Source organism: Grammomys surdaster, unplaced genomic scaffold (assembly GCF_004785775.1).
Source record: "Grammomys surdaster isolate TR1022 unplaced genomic scaffold, NIH_TR_1.0 272, whole genome shotgun sequence".
Taxonomy (NCBI): Eukaryota; Metazoa; Chordata; class Mammalia; order Rodentia; family Muridae; genus Grammomys; species Grammomys surdaster.
The window spans coordinates 987,912-1,005,597 of record NW_021604713.1 but is presented as its reverse complement, the minus strand read 5'-3'; the positions used below and the strand labels follow the sequence as shown (position 1 = coordinate 1,005,597).

The 17,686-nt window shown below is 42.8% G+C and overlaps 1 protein-coding gene across 2 annotated transcripts in view; it reads right to left on the bottom strand.

Annotated features, from left to right (window-relative positions):
- The window catches only part of Me2 (malic enzyme 2), a 48,456-nt gene that overhangs the window by 23,752 nt on the left and 7,018 nt on the right, over window positions 1-17,686 (bottom strand). For both annotated transcript variants that reach the window (XM_028776749.1, XM_028776748.1), the window contains exons 2-10: window positions 14,863-14,980; window positions 11,514-11,647; window positions 7,838-7,987; window positions 6,316-6,391; window positions 4,833-4,994; window positions 4,517-4,620; window positions 1,884-1,993; window positions 1,693-1,790; window positions 1,180-1,293 (exon numbers count right to left, since the gene is read on the bottom strand). In XM_028776749.1, coding sequence (XP_028632582.1) covers window positions 1,180-1,293; window positions 1,693-1,790; window positions 1,884-1,993; window positions 4,517-4,620; window positions 4,833-4,994; window positions 6,316-6,391; window positions 7,838-7,987; window positions 11,514-11,647; window positions 14,863-14,970 — 1,056 coding nt within the window. In that variant the 5' untranslated portion in view covers window positions 14,971-14,980. The remainder of the gene's footprint in view (window positions 1-1,179; window positions 1,294-1,692; window positions 1,791-1,883; window positions 1,994-4,516; window positions 4,621-4,832; window positions 4,995-6,315; window positions 6,392-7,837; window positions 7,988-11,513; window positions 11,648-14,862; window positions 14,981-17,686) is intronic.

Here is a 17,686-nt window from a genome sequence, read left to right as displayed (position 1 = left end):
TAGACATGGGAACTAAAACAGCAGTGCATACTGGACATGGTCTCATCGTTACATTCCTGTGTAGACGTGGGAACTAAAACAGCAGTGCATACTGGACAAGTGGAACACACACGTAATATACACCCTAGGGAAGTCATTAGGTGACCAATAGTAGTAACAACTCAAAGGAACGCAGGCAGGCTCAGGAGGTGCAGACCTCATCGCGGGAGCTTCACTACACACGGACTGACACCGGGGATTAGGAGCTAAACAACATTACAAGATTTAGGAGTTTCTGTTCATGTACTGAATAGATGTGTTGCTAATAATAGTTTATGCAGGATGTTGAATTCCAATTCAAAACTTAAGCCCAATGGTAGGATGTTTATGTTTGGCTGGCATACATACAAAGCCTTGGGATCAATCCCCAGTACCACAAAATAGTTTAGTTTAAAAGAGTCAAATACAATCAGACATAATAACTATTCATCTCCTAAGAGCCTCAGAACAACGATAGAGAGTATGTCTGCTGGCAAGCAGATTGATTGAAGTATGAACTAAGAGTCTTAATAATAAAAAGACAGTGTGTCTGTAACTGCCAATTTCACACAACAACCTTATATCACTTGATAAAAGTCTAAATGAGGATGATAAAAGTCTAAATGTTTAGAGCAGGTTGGCCTTTGGGCATGCCTAGTGGGAGTTAGACACATGTGTGTGCAGGGTGTGTGTGGGCGGTGAGTAGGTTGTGTCTGGACTGCCTTAATTAAGGTTAGATGAAAAACCTACTCAGAATGGGGATGACTCCACCGGCTAGGCCTTGACAGTGTGAGAGTAACGGAGGCTAGCCAACAGCAAGCGCTCACACCTTTACTCTCTGCTCTTCCTGTGGCGCGACAGTTTGTTTCTGTCTTGACTTCCCCATAGTAATGGATTATAATCATAATTATAAGCCAAGAGAGCCCCCTCTCCTCTGCCCTGTATTGCTTCTGGTCAGGATCATTTTATCACAGCAACAAAACTGAAAGGAGGACAGCCAGCCAGGCGGGATGATCTGTGCTGGTGACATAGTGGATGCCAGCTGCTCCTGCACACTGTGGCATCAGTGAGGGGTAGGACAGCAAGAGATGGTACGGTCAATACCCAACTCTAACACCGTAGCCAGAGGCTCTGCTGCTTCTCCAGGTTCTGCACCCTTACCTTAACTAGCAAGCCATTCTTGTCGAACATCCAGATCTTTCTCTGTGCCTCCTCTTCTGAGAGACCACTTTCCATCATTGATACAACTATAAGATTTGCAATTCCAAGTGCAGCCTGCCCAGTAAACACATTTAAAAATCAAGACTAGATTAGGAGGTGATGCCCACTTGCTTTGTTCCTATGTAAGTAGATTCTTTGTCAGTTCTCGCTGAACATAAATTACTTATTTTATAAGAGGTCATGACTCTCGTACCATTTCAGTGAATTCTAAATCTCTTGTAACCTTCAGTAAATGCCAATATGCTGTCTTACTTTCTTTTCAGATAGTCTCTTTATATAGCCCTGGCTGTCCTAGAACTCACTCTGTAGACCAGGCTGGCCTCAATCTCACCTCTGCCTCTACCTCCTGAGTGCAATAGGATGAAAGGCAATGTGCCACCACTCCGGCCAGTCTTACTTTACAAAAGAAAACAGAGTATTAGCTTTAAATTGTAAAAAGCTTTAAAAACTTACCTCTCCTGCTCCAAGAAATAAGATTTTGTGTTCTGAGACTGGTTTATTAATAACTCTCTGGGCCGCAAGAAGACCGGCCAAAGCAACTGCAGCTGTCCCTGTAGGAAAACCCAACATTTTAAAAATGAAACAAACAAAACACACATGATAAATGCTTTAAAAGAGGGAAAATCCTTTTGTTTTAGCTTTACCTTGGATATCATCATTGAAGGTACAGTATTTGTGTTGGTATTTTTTTAAGAACCTGAATGCATTATGATTTCCAAAGTCTTCAAACTGAATGAGTGTGTTCCGGCCATATCTAGAAACAGCAAAGTCTTAATAACTTTGTTGAAAACATCACTACTAAACAGATTTCCTACTTACTGTTTCTATTACTAGAATCTGAATGTAAGTTATCATACTAGTTCAAGACCATGAGTTTCAGAGCTTCTGAAAGTCTAGAGCCAAACTGCACACACTGTTACTTCAAGGACCAGGCAGTACAAACAAGCCTATGGCCATTCCCTGTATATACTATTTCCAAAGGCCTAGGAGGGCGTCCAGTGCATATGAGCACTAAATAACTCTCAAAAGGAACTCTTTCTGCAAATTATAGAGTAAATCTCTGAAATGGATGCATTTGGTTATGTAACAGGAAGACACATTGAGAAACAACTGCCAGCTGAGTTTATTTTGGTGACCAGCAGTAAGAAGGGAAGGCCACTGCAGGTATTGCAGCATACACGCGCGTCCTGACACCAGAGGGGCTAAAGGCAGGAGGACCACAGGTTAGAGGTCAGTCTAAAAAGCACAAGGGAGACTGACGCAGACAAATAAACCAAGGAAGAGGAAAAGCAGAAAAGACTTGAAAGGAGTTGTACTGCGTCTTCATCCTGGAAATGAAGCAGCAGCAGCAAAGAGGGGGTTAAACAAGGCCTTGAACTTTCAACAGCCAGTGTATGTATCAGGGTTCACACTGAAGGACAAGGAGAAGCTTGCTAAGCCAAGTAGGGGACAAGGGACTTGTGTGTCTCGTGTTGAATTCCTGAAGGCTGTAGAGGGAAGAATTCACAGAGATAACCTGCCGGTGATGTCATGTGCCTGAGCTGAGGAGATGAGAGAGATGAGAGATGAGAGAGACTTAGCAGCCGCTAAGAAGTCTACAGTGACACAGGAAACGTGAAGCACACGCCATGGGATGCCAGACAACGCAGACTGCACAGCACCTGACCGGTGTAAAGAAAATAGCTAAGAAAATGCCACCTTGTCCAGGGAAGGCAAGTGAAGGAAGAAGGACCAGAGGACAGTGCGTGAGGAGACAAGAGTTCAGCCCTAAATCTGCCATTGTCTTTACCTAGAGTAAGGAATTCATTTCTGAGTATTTTGTTACCTGTAATTTTAAAAGTTGAGTTTGCAAGATGGTTTCCAGAATTTTACCCCTTGAGGTAAAAGTGCTTGCCTACTAAGTGTGAGGACTGAGTCCAAATACCAAGAATCCTCATAAAAGCTGGATCCAGTGAGCATATGTAACCTAGCGCTCTTACAAGGAGATAGAAAGAAGAGGAGGGGAGTCTCTGGCAGCTTGTGAGGTAGCTAGCAGCTTAAAGAGTATGCTATATAAGAGTATACAGTAGAAAAAAAAATGAAGAGACCCTGACTCAAGGTAGAAGCAGGGATGGACACCAGAGGTTGTCTTTAGACTTCCACATGCTTGCCTTGGTACATGGGCCATAAACAGAGATGCATATCCATGCACAACACACACATACACACTCACCACACACACCACACACTGACTACAGACAGGCCATAAAGATGAATAATCTGGGTTTTAATATATGGCTATAGCAAACCATCGGGGAAAAAAAAAGTATGTAAGACATTTTATAAGACGAATCCTAGTATTAGATGGAAATGAACTAGAGAAACTGGAGAAGGGCTCACAGGAAGCCAGGAGAGCTGAAGGCAGGTGTGGTACCAGAAGACACACTTGTGAGGCATGCAAATGTGCACTAGATGATTCTGAGGAAGTGCTGATGGCATGGCTGGCAGGTGAAGAAGGGCCCCTAACAGCACCAAGATAAAAGGTCTGGCAATGGGTGAACGCTGCTGCCATTGTTAGCACTTAGGAATACAGAAGGCAGGGTGTTAGGAAAGAATTTCATTTGAGAGAGAAACAGGATGCTGTAACCGAATTTCTCAAGGCAGGAGAGCGCAGCAGCTGGAAGTCTGGGGGCCACACAGGTGGCTTCATGAGTCACATGCATGAAGGCCACAGCTTATGAATAAGACCACATGTGAGAACTGACAGTCTAGCTCAGTCACTCAGTGCTTGTCTAGCATGGATGAGGTCCTGGGTTCCATTCCCAGCACAGCATCCCATAGATATGTGTATGGAGAGGATCCGTTCATTAGGACCCAGGTAAAGTGCTTGCCAAGCAAGCCTGGCAACTGAGTTCAACCTACAGAGAGGTAGATGAAGACAACAATCTCCACACAGGTGTCCTCAGACCTCCTCATGCACACCGTAACACATATGCACACACCTCCAGTAAGTAAGTAAGTAAGTAAGTAAACAGGTCTAAGAAAACAGGAATAAGTAAGATGTCGAAGCCGCAGGAGAGCTCTGGTAGGGTGGTGGGAATGAGGCCGCCCACGGAAGACTTATGGGAGGTATGCACTGTGAGAGTTTAGGAGCGGGGAATGCACACTTCCTTCCAGATGTCAGGGAATCCCAGCCGGCAATGCAGAACAGAAGCACGTATCACCAGGCATGAAAAGGCCCACAATGTAACCCTTCCTTTGCAGAGGTTCTTCCACACCCTTCAGCTTCCTGGGATACCTGTCAGTAATCGCCTTCATAAACTCATCCATCAGATCATCATAAAGCTGGGAGCGATCTCGCTTCTGATACAAGCCCATGTAAAACGGATCTTTTAATAGTGCCTGTACAAGAAACCGGATGCAAAAATAAAGTCTTTTATTACGTTTATTTACATTAAACATATAAGAGAAAATCTTTAAGAACCTTAACTCACTGTTATTTCTATAAACATTAAAAGCTAAGCTTAAGAAAAGATTAGCGTCTAAAATAATAAGATCTCTCCCCTTATGAATCATCTGCCAATGGGCGGGTGGGAAGGGAAAGACGCACTCACCATATTATCAGTGCCCACGTCGATGCACACAGGCAGGCATTTCTCAGGCTGAATTCCTGCACACGCTGTATACAAACACAGCTTCCCGACTGGAATCCCCATTCCATAGACACCCAAATCTCCAAGACCCAGGATCCTCTCTCCATCAGTCACCACGACAGCCTTTATTATAAACAAAATAAAACAAAAAGTGAATTAACAGCTGCCAAAAGTAGGGCAGAAATGAGGTGCACTTTAAAAAGGATGGATTCTTTTGCTATATTTCTATTTTCATTACAAAGGAAGAATCATTAGTCTAATTTCCAGTATAACCCATGGAGCATACCTAAACTAGGCTTCTGTCTATTATGAGATATTAAAAGAGAATTAATCAGAGATGTTTTTCATCTGACTTTGGTTTGGAAACACAATGAGGGGACAGGAGGACCAACTTAAGTATTCTTCCCATAAATGAAACATGGGAGAAGTGAATTAAAGTCTGAGGTTACCAGAATAAAAAGTCTAGAAACAGTGTGCTCTACTAATCTAAGTCAATCAGAAAAACCTTAGCAACAGTAGGGAGAAAACGACATAGACTTTTACAATACATATACCTACATATAAGTTTGATATTGATGATATTGTAAATTTAAAGTTATTTTTCCTAAACTATGAACTAATGGTTTTGGAAGGCGTAGGGAAAGGGAGAGAGTGTAAAGGTTAGCATAAGATGGCCTAGAATTCCATGTATCAAAGGATCTCGTGATCCTTCTGCCTCCACTTTGAAAGTGCTGGCATTGCCCCTGGCTGAACTCATGGTTCATCATGGCTTACTCTGGTCAAGAAGACATTCATAATAAAGGCAGGAAGATTGCTGTAGTGACAAGCACAAAGCTGCCCAAAGATCTTTAAATAGATTATTCAATTTGCTTCATGAAACACAGTTACATTGACCCTGGCTTATATTTGCTACATTAAAAAACTCTTTTGACAGTGTGGTATTTGCCAAGGATCTAAATCTACATTAGAGAGAGAGAGAGAAAGAGAGGGTGGAGGGCAGGGACACAGCTAACACCCAGAACCAAAGTTCCTCTGTCATCTTTCCTTTTTTGAGGCAGGGTCTTATGTATCCCAGGATGCCATACTGTCAAGCTTCTGACCCTCTTGCCTTTACCTGCCAAGGGATTAAGTGTATCATAGGGATTAGGTCTGCACCAGCACACTTGGTGGAGCATCTAATTTTCTCTACCAGGAAAGTAAAGCTGGAGGAGCTATGATCAGTCTTGCCTTGTACACTGGGGTCAATGTCTTTCTCAGGGCCAAGCACTGTCCCAGTGATCCACCTCAGAACGATGCTCTCAGCATCTCCTTAGAACAAAGCATACATTTGCGTGTACATAGTGTAAATAAGCAAAGAAACAAGGGAAGCTTGTCCTTGGCAACTCAAGAGTTAACTTACAAGGAGAAAGAAGACATTGTGAAAAGGAGGGTGTGCTCTTAGTACCTTAACATGATTTTCTGGCCAGTTATCCACAATTGATCTAACATGACCTCTGTCTGAGATTGAAATAAACAATCCCCTGCAATAGAACAAAAACACCTTTGCATTTCATGACAGTATTTTGGGTTTTTTTCCCTACGTTTTTGTCCGTAATTGGGAAATTTAGATATTTAGATCAAAATTAAGATACGGTTTAATTTCCAAGCACTGATTTATTTCTAAACATTTCAACTTTTCAAATGATAATTATGTTGCTTACAGAACAGCTATAGCAAAGATTATTGTTAACTGATGTGATTAATATCCCCAAAGAGAAATGTGCCCACATTATAACCATCTAAGTAAAAAATAAAGTAAATATTCCTACATTGGGTACAATGGATTAACGGTATGATCCAAAGCTCTGCCCCTGTCAGTCCTCATCTGTGGTGCATATGAGAGTCACAACAGGAGCTTTCTGAACTACACCTGGGCCCACGCCTGCCCGACTGAACCAGACACCGAGGGTGAGGTGTGGGCTGCATGCTTTCCAGTTTCCTTTACTCCTTTAACTGAGTTGAGAAACACTTTCCAATAAGAAAGCACACACGTGCGAGGCTATCTCCTGGAAATGTTTTACATACTTTGGTAACAGCACCTTATGTGTTAGGTTAAACGGCGCTTTTCAGGGTCTGCCAGGGAGTATCTGCCACAGAAGCAAAAGGTGATCACTAACTTCAGGGTGCTAAATCTTCATCATCGGAACTGTGTGGGGAGAAAGTTGGCAAGGGTCAGCCTTTTAAATAACTCAACGGGTGCATCCTATGCACTCTGAAGTTGAGAGTAGCCTTCAGATGCTAGGCGGGGGCTGAGAGGCATGTTTAACCCTGTCTGAATGCCTACACTGATATCAATGCATGAGCTGGCCATGGGGAAAGACAAGGTTAAGGTAAACAACAGATTAGAAGGGGCTGAAAAACTCAAATAAAAATAGTCTCAGATCTAGCACATCACTTCCTCCCACTGGTTTTCAACAGGATCAGTCACTCTTGGCTAACAACCAGTCACGCGCTCACTCAAGGACTTGAGGTAGTGGCTCTTGGAGTAAACCTTCCTACTAAAATGTTTGATGTAGTTAGAACAGTCTGAAATGTAAAATTCATGAAAGCTAATTTTTCTTTTAAAGGGGAGGAGGAGAAGCATCAAAAATTAAGGCTGATAAATGAGAAGCCAATCCCAACCTGGCAAACTACCAAAAGGCTTAACAGTGATTATGGATTTAGGGGAGGAGAAAAGTACAGCTACTGTACAACTGCTCTAACAACGGCAATAATTAGTAGGAGCTGATTAACTGAGCTGTGTCTACAAAAACAGGATATGAACACGTTGACGGTTTATTACTATCTTTTAATACAAATTAGGCTTTTATGAGGCAAGAAACCTGGCTGCATAATATTGTAACACAGAAATCTAATTAGATATCACAGAATGATTTTTTTTCTTACACCATAATCAATACATATTTGTATTTAAAATTAAGTCTTACTTAGGTCTCCTAAAGATGTGTCCATATTGACAACAGGCAAGACCAACTGTTGGTGTGTACACAATTGGCATCAGACTTTCAATATCATCTTGCAGTATTCTATAAAACAGTTTCTCATTTCTTTCTTGTATGCCCATTATATAGATGTATCTGAAATTAAGCACAACAAATCACGTCCAAGTTAGCCTGCATCACACTGAAAATTTCAACTTTAGAAAGCTCATCTAAATGTTTAAAACTGAGTTGGCAAGCATGAACGTGCGCGCGGGCGCACACGCGCGCGCACACACACACACACACACACACACTCCTCACAAAAGAATCCACACCAAAACCCTAAGTTATAAATCTGTAACATTGAGAACTAAGAATTAGCAAGACACAGACGTACTTAAATATTAGATGATAACAAGAGAAACAACAGCCACCCTTTGAACAAAGACCTGGAGATGCTAGGGAGTCAACAGAAGGAGGACACACAAATGAAGATGCTAAAGGAAGTGGTGACTCCACAAGCCTGGCCCTGGGGTCCCATGCTAAAGGGTTTAGAATCCAGTTGGGTTTGAAGCATTCTTCCATACATGGAGCAGAAACAACACCGAGACAGCACGTGTCAAATGGGAGGCCATTCTTAAGTTTCTTCTCCTACCTTTCCCTACCACAGTCTAGTATAGGTCCTCAAGCCCTAAAGCATACACCTGCAAGTATCCCTCCAATAATATGGCTGTTTCTTCTCCCCACATCCAGTCTAAACCACTAACTAGTCTGTGTACAGTTTTCCTTCCTTGCTCCAATCTGCCTCATTCCCTCTATACTGACTTATGCTTACCTAGGAGCCCAGGCATCTGATGGTCTCAGAACAGTCCCTTACTCTTGTCTTTTAAGGTAGCTCAGAGGCCAGTCCCCTCTCCTACCCCCCACTTCCACACTCAATTTTCCTGTGTTCTGCTCCCACACTATCCTATGATTTCTTATGTGTTCAACTTCACATTGCTTTTAAACTGTTTTTTAAAAAATCCTAAACTGGCCCACGATAAGGGAGTGGTTATCGGTAAAGAGAGGCTATATGCGTAGGCTATATGCAAATGTTCTCTCTTACACTGGGCAGCTACAGTGAGCCAGAGCTTCCAGGGAGCCATGCAACCAAAGGTCAGAGATTTGCTCTGCAGTGGACTGGGCTGCTGAGCTGTATTTGATAGGTTGGGGGTACTAAATACACATTCACCTTATAATATTTTCAATTTTCAAATGGTTTGTTAGAACATAACTCCATCTTAGACTTATGTGTTTCTATATTTTATTGGGTGAATACGTAAGTAAACCATCTATGCAAATGAACTACATTGCTCCTGGGGACACAAATGACATGAATAGGTAGAATAAGATAGAGAGAAGATTTCTCCTCACTGTGGGGAAATAACCAAAAGCAATTAGGCTATGAAACGGAAAAACCAGCTTTCTGAAAGAAAAGTACAAGAGGGTTAAAGAAAAGAAACAGGCATGGAGGGGAGGCTGGGCCCCTCAGGTCACCATGCTGACCTTTAGTCACACTGCTGCTTGCCTCACAGTGATCTTGCTTTACCTAGGGCTCCTAAAGCCTAGGGATGACAGCTGCCCTGAACGCCACACTGACCACAGCCTGACTATTTACCTGACTGTCACTAACAGACAAGCTACTCATGGCCTCACTTCCTAATGTTTTGAACTCTCTAACTCCTTCAGCATGTCTGCGGCTCCCACTTTATCTGGTTACAGCCCATCTACTACTGTAAGCCTCCGGGTCAGTTCTCACTCAGTACTCCCTCATCATCTGCTTATGGCTGCACACATCTCTACCACTGCAGAACCACGGCATGTGTTCCCATCCCAGTCTCATACTCAACTCCAGACAAGCCGACTCAACTTCACTTTACAGAACCCTGAAACAATGCCACCACCTGGGCCGACACTACAGTTCTCCTTTTCTGTAGAAAGGAACACTGCTGTGCACAATGGCACAGCAAATGAGATCCTTACACAAGGCCTCCAGGGGCTGCTTGCTCTCACCCTGTTTGTTTAGGCTGGTTCTCAGGACATAGCCCAGGCTTGTCCTCAACATCTGATCCTGCTCCTTCTGCCTCAGTTTCTCAAGTGCTGCAACACGTGAGAAGTGAGTGCTATGTGCCACAATGCCAGGGTTGCTCTTTTCTAACCTATCTTTGAGGGGCCTTACTTCATAAATGAGTGTCTCTTCCTAACTGAATAGGCTTTCTTGGTCTGACCTTAGCCCTTCCATAGTTTATCTGGGACGTTCATATTCTGTTTCACAAAGAAAACCCGTCAGCAGGCACAGGTTCCGAGCCATCACTAGTACCTTAACATCTGCATTTATCTCCCTCTGGATTAATGGAGCCTTCCTACCTCTGCACTTGAGCCTACGCCTTCCTCTGGAAACCTGCTGTAGCAATTTCTTGGGTGTCTGTTCTGTGCAGCTATGAACATATTCAACCTTTCCCCCAAGTGAGACTATTTAAAACAGAGGTCCACAGGTTTTCTAGTCTAATGTCTTTCCTCCTTCCCACCGGAACTTTTTCAGGGTAGACTACATTTCTCCCTCACACCCACTACTCAGTGCAACCCTCCTGTCCCATCACATCACTAACACTGCTCTCACAAGTCCGCAATGTCTACATTTATTCCAACAGACAGTCTGTCCTGACCTCCGACTGCTCCCCCTACCTGCCATCCCTTACCCTTTCTCACTTTGATGCTTTGTTAATGACAACACACTTTAAGCTTTGGCTCAGATATGACATCCTTCAGAAAGTCTTATCTGATTCCTCAAGTTGGGCCACATGTCTCTCATGCTTTCAGGATAGATTACATGTGTGCAGTTTTTCTACTGTAATACACACTACAGTCCAGTCACACAGAGCACAGTCACAGCTTAGCTATCTGCAGCTGAATACCTGGAAAGCAGGCTATATGCTACTTACTGGGTTAGCTCCTGGGTTAGCTATCAAGGGAGCAGGTTAGTTGTCAACAGATGGAACCTATTTGTAAAAGATCATTCCCTCACTATTCAATGTCCCATACAACCTCAAAAATGTACGGTCTCAGGGCTGGAGAGATGGCTCAGCGGTTAAGAGCACTAACTACTCTTCCAGAGATCCTGAGTTCAATTCCCAGCAACTACATGGTAACAGGATCCAATGCATTCTTCTGGTGTGTCTGAAGACAGTGACAGCATAATCATATAAAATATAAACAAATAAATCTTTTTAAAAATATACACAATCTCTACTGGCAGATGTAGCCACTTATCCCGGGATTTCATCAATTAGTAGAATGTCACACACGAAGTGGGAGATCAGTGAAAGCTGTGGAATAAAGTGTGAGCAAATGAGATGATACCTTATGTTTCCCAATGTTCTAATCACACACAGAATGTGAATGCAAGTAATTATCACTGGCACAAAACTTACTCTTGCCAAATTCTACAACAGTGATTCCTGGCAAGCGTACCCAGTGACAAGGACACAACCATCACAGGAGGAAAGTGACAAAAGGACAAGCGCCACTGTATGGTGTCACTGTGTGACATCACTGTGTAAGTGTACGCATCTTGTGCCATCATCACACTGTGATTCTAAAGAAAGATTGCCAATATAAAAACTAAGCATCAATCAACTCTTACTTTTCCAAAGGGCTAGTCATTTTTTTCAAGTTTCTATGAAATCGTAAGGCTTGAATATCCTGTGTCTCTATTTTAGGAGGTAAAAGTCCTTGAAGACCAAGCATTTGTCGTTCTTGTAATGTAAACGCCATCCCCTAAAAACAGAAGTAAAGAATTAAAATTAGTACTAACTACAGCAGCAATAGCACTGTCCTTTAAAATACAATTCAAGTGCAAATTCTAAAAAAGTAAAATATACTTTCCAGGAATTTCAAAATGCTTTAAGATTGATGACATTACATACTAATGAACATATGTAAAGAGTTACCTCTTACAGGGAAATGTAATCTAATGTAAGCTTCTGGAAAACAGCCTAAAATGTCTTTTTTGGGTTTTTTTGATATAGAGTCTCTGCATACCCCTGAAACTTGTTCTATAAACCTGGAAGACCTCGAACTCGAGATCTGCCTGCCTCTGCCTCTCTAGTGCTAGGATTAAAGGCGTGCACCACCACCCTGGCTACACTTAAATACTTTAATGCACACATATGTACTTAAGCAATATGACCTGCACATAGCCAATCCAGAGAAATATCCAGATAGACAGAGAATGCAGAGGTATGTAACAGTACTCATTCTAACAATGCTCCCCTAACAGTGCTCCCTAGATCTCTTGCCTATCACAGACTAAAAGTCCATCACTATGCAATAAGGAATCTACCGTATGAATACTTCATGAATACTTCAGAGTTGCCAATCAAAGCACACTGTTAACCCATTTATGCTTAGAAAACATTCATAAAGCCTCATGTTATGTACAGATGCATGCTACACATAAATGAAAACAACAACGTACAGCTAAAAATCAGGCTATGTCAGAACATTCAACTTCCAGTTTTAAGCTGAAGGATAAATTATATTAAAATGAACCCAGCAATATGCTTGGGTATGGATTTCTAAAAATCCTCCATAAAAGGGATGAAAGCATTCTCCAAATGATCAGAATCAATTTTTTTCTTAGTTCTGGAAAATAACTAAAAGCTTACAACAATCAAGGAGCATTTGACTAAGAAAAGCGGCTGGCCTTAGTTTCAGGCAACTGCTTGAAACACTGTATAATGCCCAGAGTAAACAAGAAGCTAACCAGAAAACTGAAGAGGAAAAAGCTTAAGTAAGAAAACGTCCATAGAAGTGAGGCGCTGCAAAGCTCTGACGTATTTAGGGGAATACGACATCCTGGAAAGACTTCAAAGAGCTAGAAGCAAACCTGGAATCTACATGAGCAGGAGGTACAAGCTGTGTCTCAGTGGTGCAGGCATGCACACACCACGCAGCAGAGCCCTTAGAAAAGCATGGAGGGCTGAACGGTTCTAGCTCCAGACATTTAAGTACTTGTCTAATCATTAGCTGACCTCCAAACTAACCGGAGACTTCATTAGACACACATAACAAAAATACACACTTTAAATGTTACCATGAAGTAGAACTTGAGACATAGCTCAGTGGTAGAGGCTTGCTTAGCATATATAAGGCTCAAGTTTGATACCCAGAGCTGGGATTGGAAGACAAAGAGAAAGAAAGAAAAGAGAGAAAAGGAAATATCTATCAGTTTAAGGAGCAAGGTATACCATGCTAGAGAGATGGGTCAGCAGGTAAGAGGCCCCACTGCTCTCCAGAGAACTAAAGCTCAACTCTCAGCCCCCACACCAAGAGGCTCACAACCACTTGTAACAGCTCCAAGGATTCTGACACCATTGCCTCTGCAAGCACCCTCACACACATGCACAAACCCACAGACAGACAGAAACACACACACACACAAAAATAAGTAAATAAGTAAAGTAAGTAAACCCAACAGATTCACAAAATGGCTGCCATAAGACATTTAAAAAGATACAAAGTAGAGAATGGTGTTGCCCCAAAGAAACAGAGAATAAAAAGATAAAAACTCATGGAAACATGATCTTAAGATAGGCAGAACACAAAAAAACTGGTGATGCCATAGGAACAGGGGCTAAAAAAACTGCTGCCAGGTTTCAGAGGAATGACTCTCTCCATGCTGGTGTGAGAGGTCACTGGTGTTCAGCTCTGGCTTGCTCTGTAATGTGTCTAGGTGTTGATCCAGAGTCTCCGAACATGCTATGCTGGCGATCTCCCATTATACTACATCTCTGGTCCTGAACTAGAAATGAGTTACAGGTTAAAGAGCAAGTGAGATTTGGAGTAAAAAAAAAAAAAAGAGATGGCCTTCACGAAGCTTCCTTTAACCGGTGGCCTGTGCAACTCTCTGGCCAGCATCAAGCATGCTAACAAGAGGAGTACCAGCACCTAACATTATTTTGCAGCCCGAAACTCCTATAAACACATTATATTAAACAGCTCCTATTTTTTCTCTCATAATAATAATAATAAAAATAAAGACATACTGGCAAAATTTTTTATGGAAAGTCTTTTAAAATAGATCACACCTTTAATCTCAATGCACCACTTCCCAAAAGACATATTTCATATATTGTGATAACCTCTATGGACATCAAGATTTTTCTAAGAAATATTCTGTCAGAATTACATTTCAAAAATATTTTGTGTATGTACTTACTCAGGGCTGCATTTTATTAATGTTGTCTTTGTGGTGCTGAGTACTGAATCCAGGAACACGGTAGCATGCACTCCACCACTGAGCTATTCCCAACCACTCTTGCCAGACACCTAACCACAAGCCAGGCACGAGGCAGAGCACACCAAAACCCGTTTCATTCCCTCCATTCGAAGCATCAGCAAGCAGGCACCATTGCTCCACCACTTTTTTCAGAACACACGAGGTGAGTTGCCAAGAGAGCTTACTCAGATGCCAGTGTCATACAGTAAATAAATCTCAGAACAGGAGTCAAAACCCAAAGTCCAACCCTACAGACCCTGTTTAGTATTTAATATGACTACTAAATACTAAGCAGGATTCGCCTGCTGAGCCCAGCTTACACAGAGATGAAGGCATGCCAGGCTGGATCTTCCACTGATATGACTTCTGTCCTATGAGCGATAATCTCAAAGTCAAGGCAATTTCTCCTTTGTAGCATTTGCTGAATTGAAGGCCAAAAATGTGTACAATGATTTGTGTCCAAAATGATGGGTGTGAAACGGAGGGGCAATAAAGGTTTCATTTCACAGTTTTACCCAACCATCTAAAGGCCTAATCGTCCTGGGGTGAGTCACTGACTCAAGCTAGGTAAATCTACCAAACCCTCTTGCCAAACGTCCTGGCCATAGCACAGCTACAGAGCTATCGAATGCAAAACGTTCAAGCCTAGTCAGTCTAAAAGCACAGCCCTAACCAGGAAGACCAACATGTTAGTGCTGTTGATGTTACTAACCTTGTTTGTTCTTGGATTTAACATGAGCGGCTTGCCTTTCTCCTTCAGGTGCACTCGGCGGCAGGTCAAAGTGCAAGGAGTGGTAACAGCTCTTAACCGGGAAAACATCTTCTCTCTCCTGGAAAACCAAGCAATGGTAAGAAACACAGCACCACACGCCTTAAGCATTTTCAAAAGCAGACATGGACGCTCATTGCATACTGAAAAATGCTTCAGTGTAAAGGCATCACGGAGAGAGACCTACCAGCTGTATGGCTCATCCACACAGCAGGAGCCACTATTTTATTCAAGTATGTAGGTGGTAGTATGGTTTGTATATGTGCAGCCTCAGGGAGTGGCACTATTAGAAGATGTGGCCTTGTTGGAGTAGGTGTGGCCTTGCTGAAGTAGTTGTGTCACTGTGGGTGTGGGCTTACAAGACCCTCATCCTAGCTGCCTGGAAGCCAGTCTTCCACTAGCAGCCTTTAGATGAAGATGTAGAACTCTCAGCTCCTCCTGCACCATGCCTGCCTGGACGCTGCCATGCTCTTCCCCTGGTGATAAGGGACTGAACCTCTGACCTGTAAGCCAGCCCCCATTAAGTGGTATCCTTATAAGGGTTGCCTTGGTCATGGTGCCTGTTCACAGCAGTAAAACCCTAACTAAGACAGGTGGAGAGATAGGAGACAGAGAAGCAGGATGGTTTCAGCACTATGAAGAGAGGTGGAACTGGAGACTCAAGGGTGAAAAGGAACAGCCTCATGTGAGAAGCTTCCCCTGTCACCTGAGGCCATGACAAAATACTGGCTTGTGTTGAGGGCCATGTCTGGATCTGCATCCAGACAGTAGCCTGTATCAATATCCACGGCCCATATTACCACCAAAGGTCTCTGAATGTCCCTGTTGCCTGGGAACATGCTGATATCTAAGGACAGTGCAAAGCTGGCCTGGTCCCCCACTGGCTGTGGCACTTGGGAAAGCGTGCCCTGCACCTTGCCTGAGCAGCCCAGCAGAGCTGAGCCTGGAGGTGTGGGTGCTGGTGAGCCACTGGAGGCCATGAGAGCTGGCCCCATCAGGGCAGTGCTAGAGAACCCTCCCTGGTGCTGTGAATGAGGAAGAGCTAGCGGGCTGACCAACTCAGCTTCCATGCAGGCCCAGATCAGGGCTTTGAGTTGGCCCACCCCAACAGCTACCCCAGTTATATACTGTACTACTGGAGTTCATTAAGAGGCCAGTTCTACAGATCCAAAGCTGCAGGATCTCCAAGACAAGGGGCAACAACAGGATATCCGAGAAGACTCCCCATGAGGATCCAGTATTGATGGTATAGCAGAAACCACAGGTCCCAAACTAGACCAATGACTCAGTGCAACAAACAGTTGCAAGCAAAGATGTGTAGACAAAAAGGAAGGGTATATACTGAGCAACACTGCGGCATTCACAAGATTTCTGTTCTATTTTTTTTTGGGGGGGGGGGGGGGTTGGAGTTTACAATGGCCAAGGGCAGATACAAAGGACAGGAAGATGAGTGGAATTAGGGTGAATAACGTGAAACTCACAAAGAGTCAATACAAAGTTTTGTAAAAGGGTACCACTGAGACAGCTGACATCACTGAGACACTACTGACGGTAGAGATTTCTATTTCTTGACCTTGGTAACTGAGCTATACTTCACTGTCAACTTGACTGAAATCAGAATCACCCAGGAGACACACCTCTAGGTGTCTGTGAGCCCATTTCTAGAAAGGTTCAGTGGGAAAGCTCTACCCTGCATGGGTGACACCCTGGCATGGGCTAGGGTCCTGGACCGGAAAAAAAACAAAAAAGGCATAAAAAGATGAAACCAGCCTTCATCTTCCTTGCCTTCCTTGGTCCCAGCCACAAGTTCCTCTTGCTGTCATGAACTCTGCCAGGTTTTCCTGCCACGATGGTCCTAACCCAAGATAAAGCCCTCTCCTTTTAAGTTTTTTGTTGTTGTTGTTGTTTTTGTTTTTTTTTGGTTAGGCTTTGATCACAGCAACAAAAGAAAGCAAATATACAGTAAGCACAGGTGTCATATTCCATTTCAAATGCATGTTACAAAGTTACAGGTGGAAAGGGTATGATACATGTGTAAAATACATCTTCTGAAATTATTTCAAAAAAGAAATGTATACAGTAGTGTTAAATGTGCCAGCAAATGCTGAAATAACCATCGATTTGATTCTAAGACCTTAAGGAAGGCTGAAATGGCACTGCATACAAAGCTGGAGTTATGAAGCTACAGGGAAGGCTCAGACATAGAGCTCTTGGTTGTCTAGACGGTGATGCTACGGAAAGGCTTTCCGCTTCTCTACTTATCTTTTCAAGCTTCCTACCAAACAGGAAGAGCCTTTGCTAAGCAGAAGTTCAAAGCCAATGGAGCACTTAACTAAGCAATAAAACAAAAACACAGCTTGATCAACTTAAAATAAAATTCCTAAAGAACAACCATAAAATACGACATTTAAATAAAGCTCTTGTTCCAGTTTTCACAGATGTTACAGGGACAGTGTGGTGTTCTTGGATTTACTTTCCTCCCAGTTTTTGGTTTCTCCTCCTGCTTTCCACAGGAGATGATCCCAAAACAAAAAGAATTCTCTAGTGAAGAAAAATGCATACCACACTTTAAATTTTACCATCAAAGAAGACACTGGCTTCAAAGTGTGGCGGGACTATACTGTTTTATTGGCAAAGCAATATTGTTTTATGGTATTTAGTGTAGGTTGGCAATCAAAGATGTTTTTCTAAAAACAACAGGCTATGTATGGCCTGTTCGTACAGGGTCCTTAACCCTGAGAATGAGTTTCACATTTTTATAGGGTTA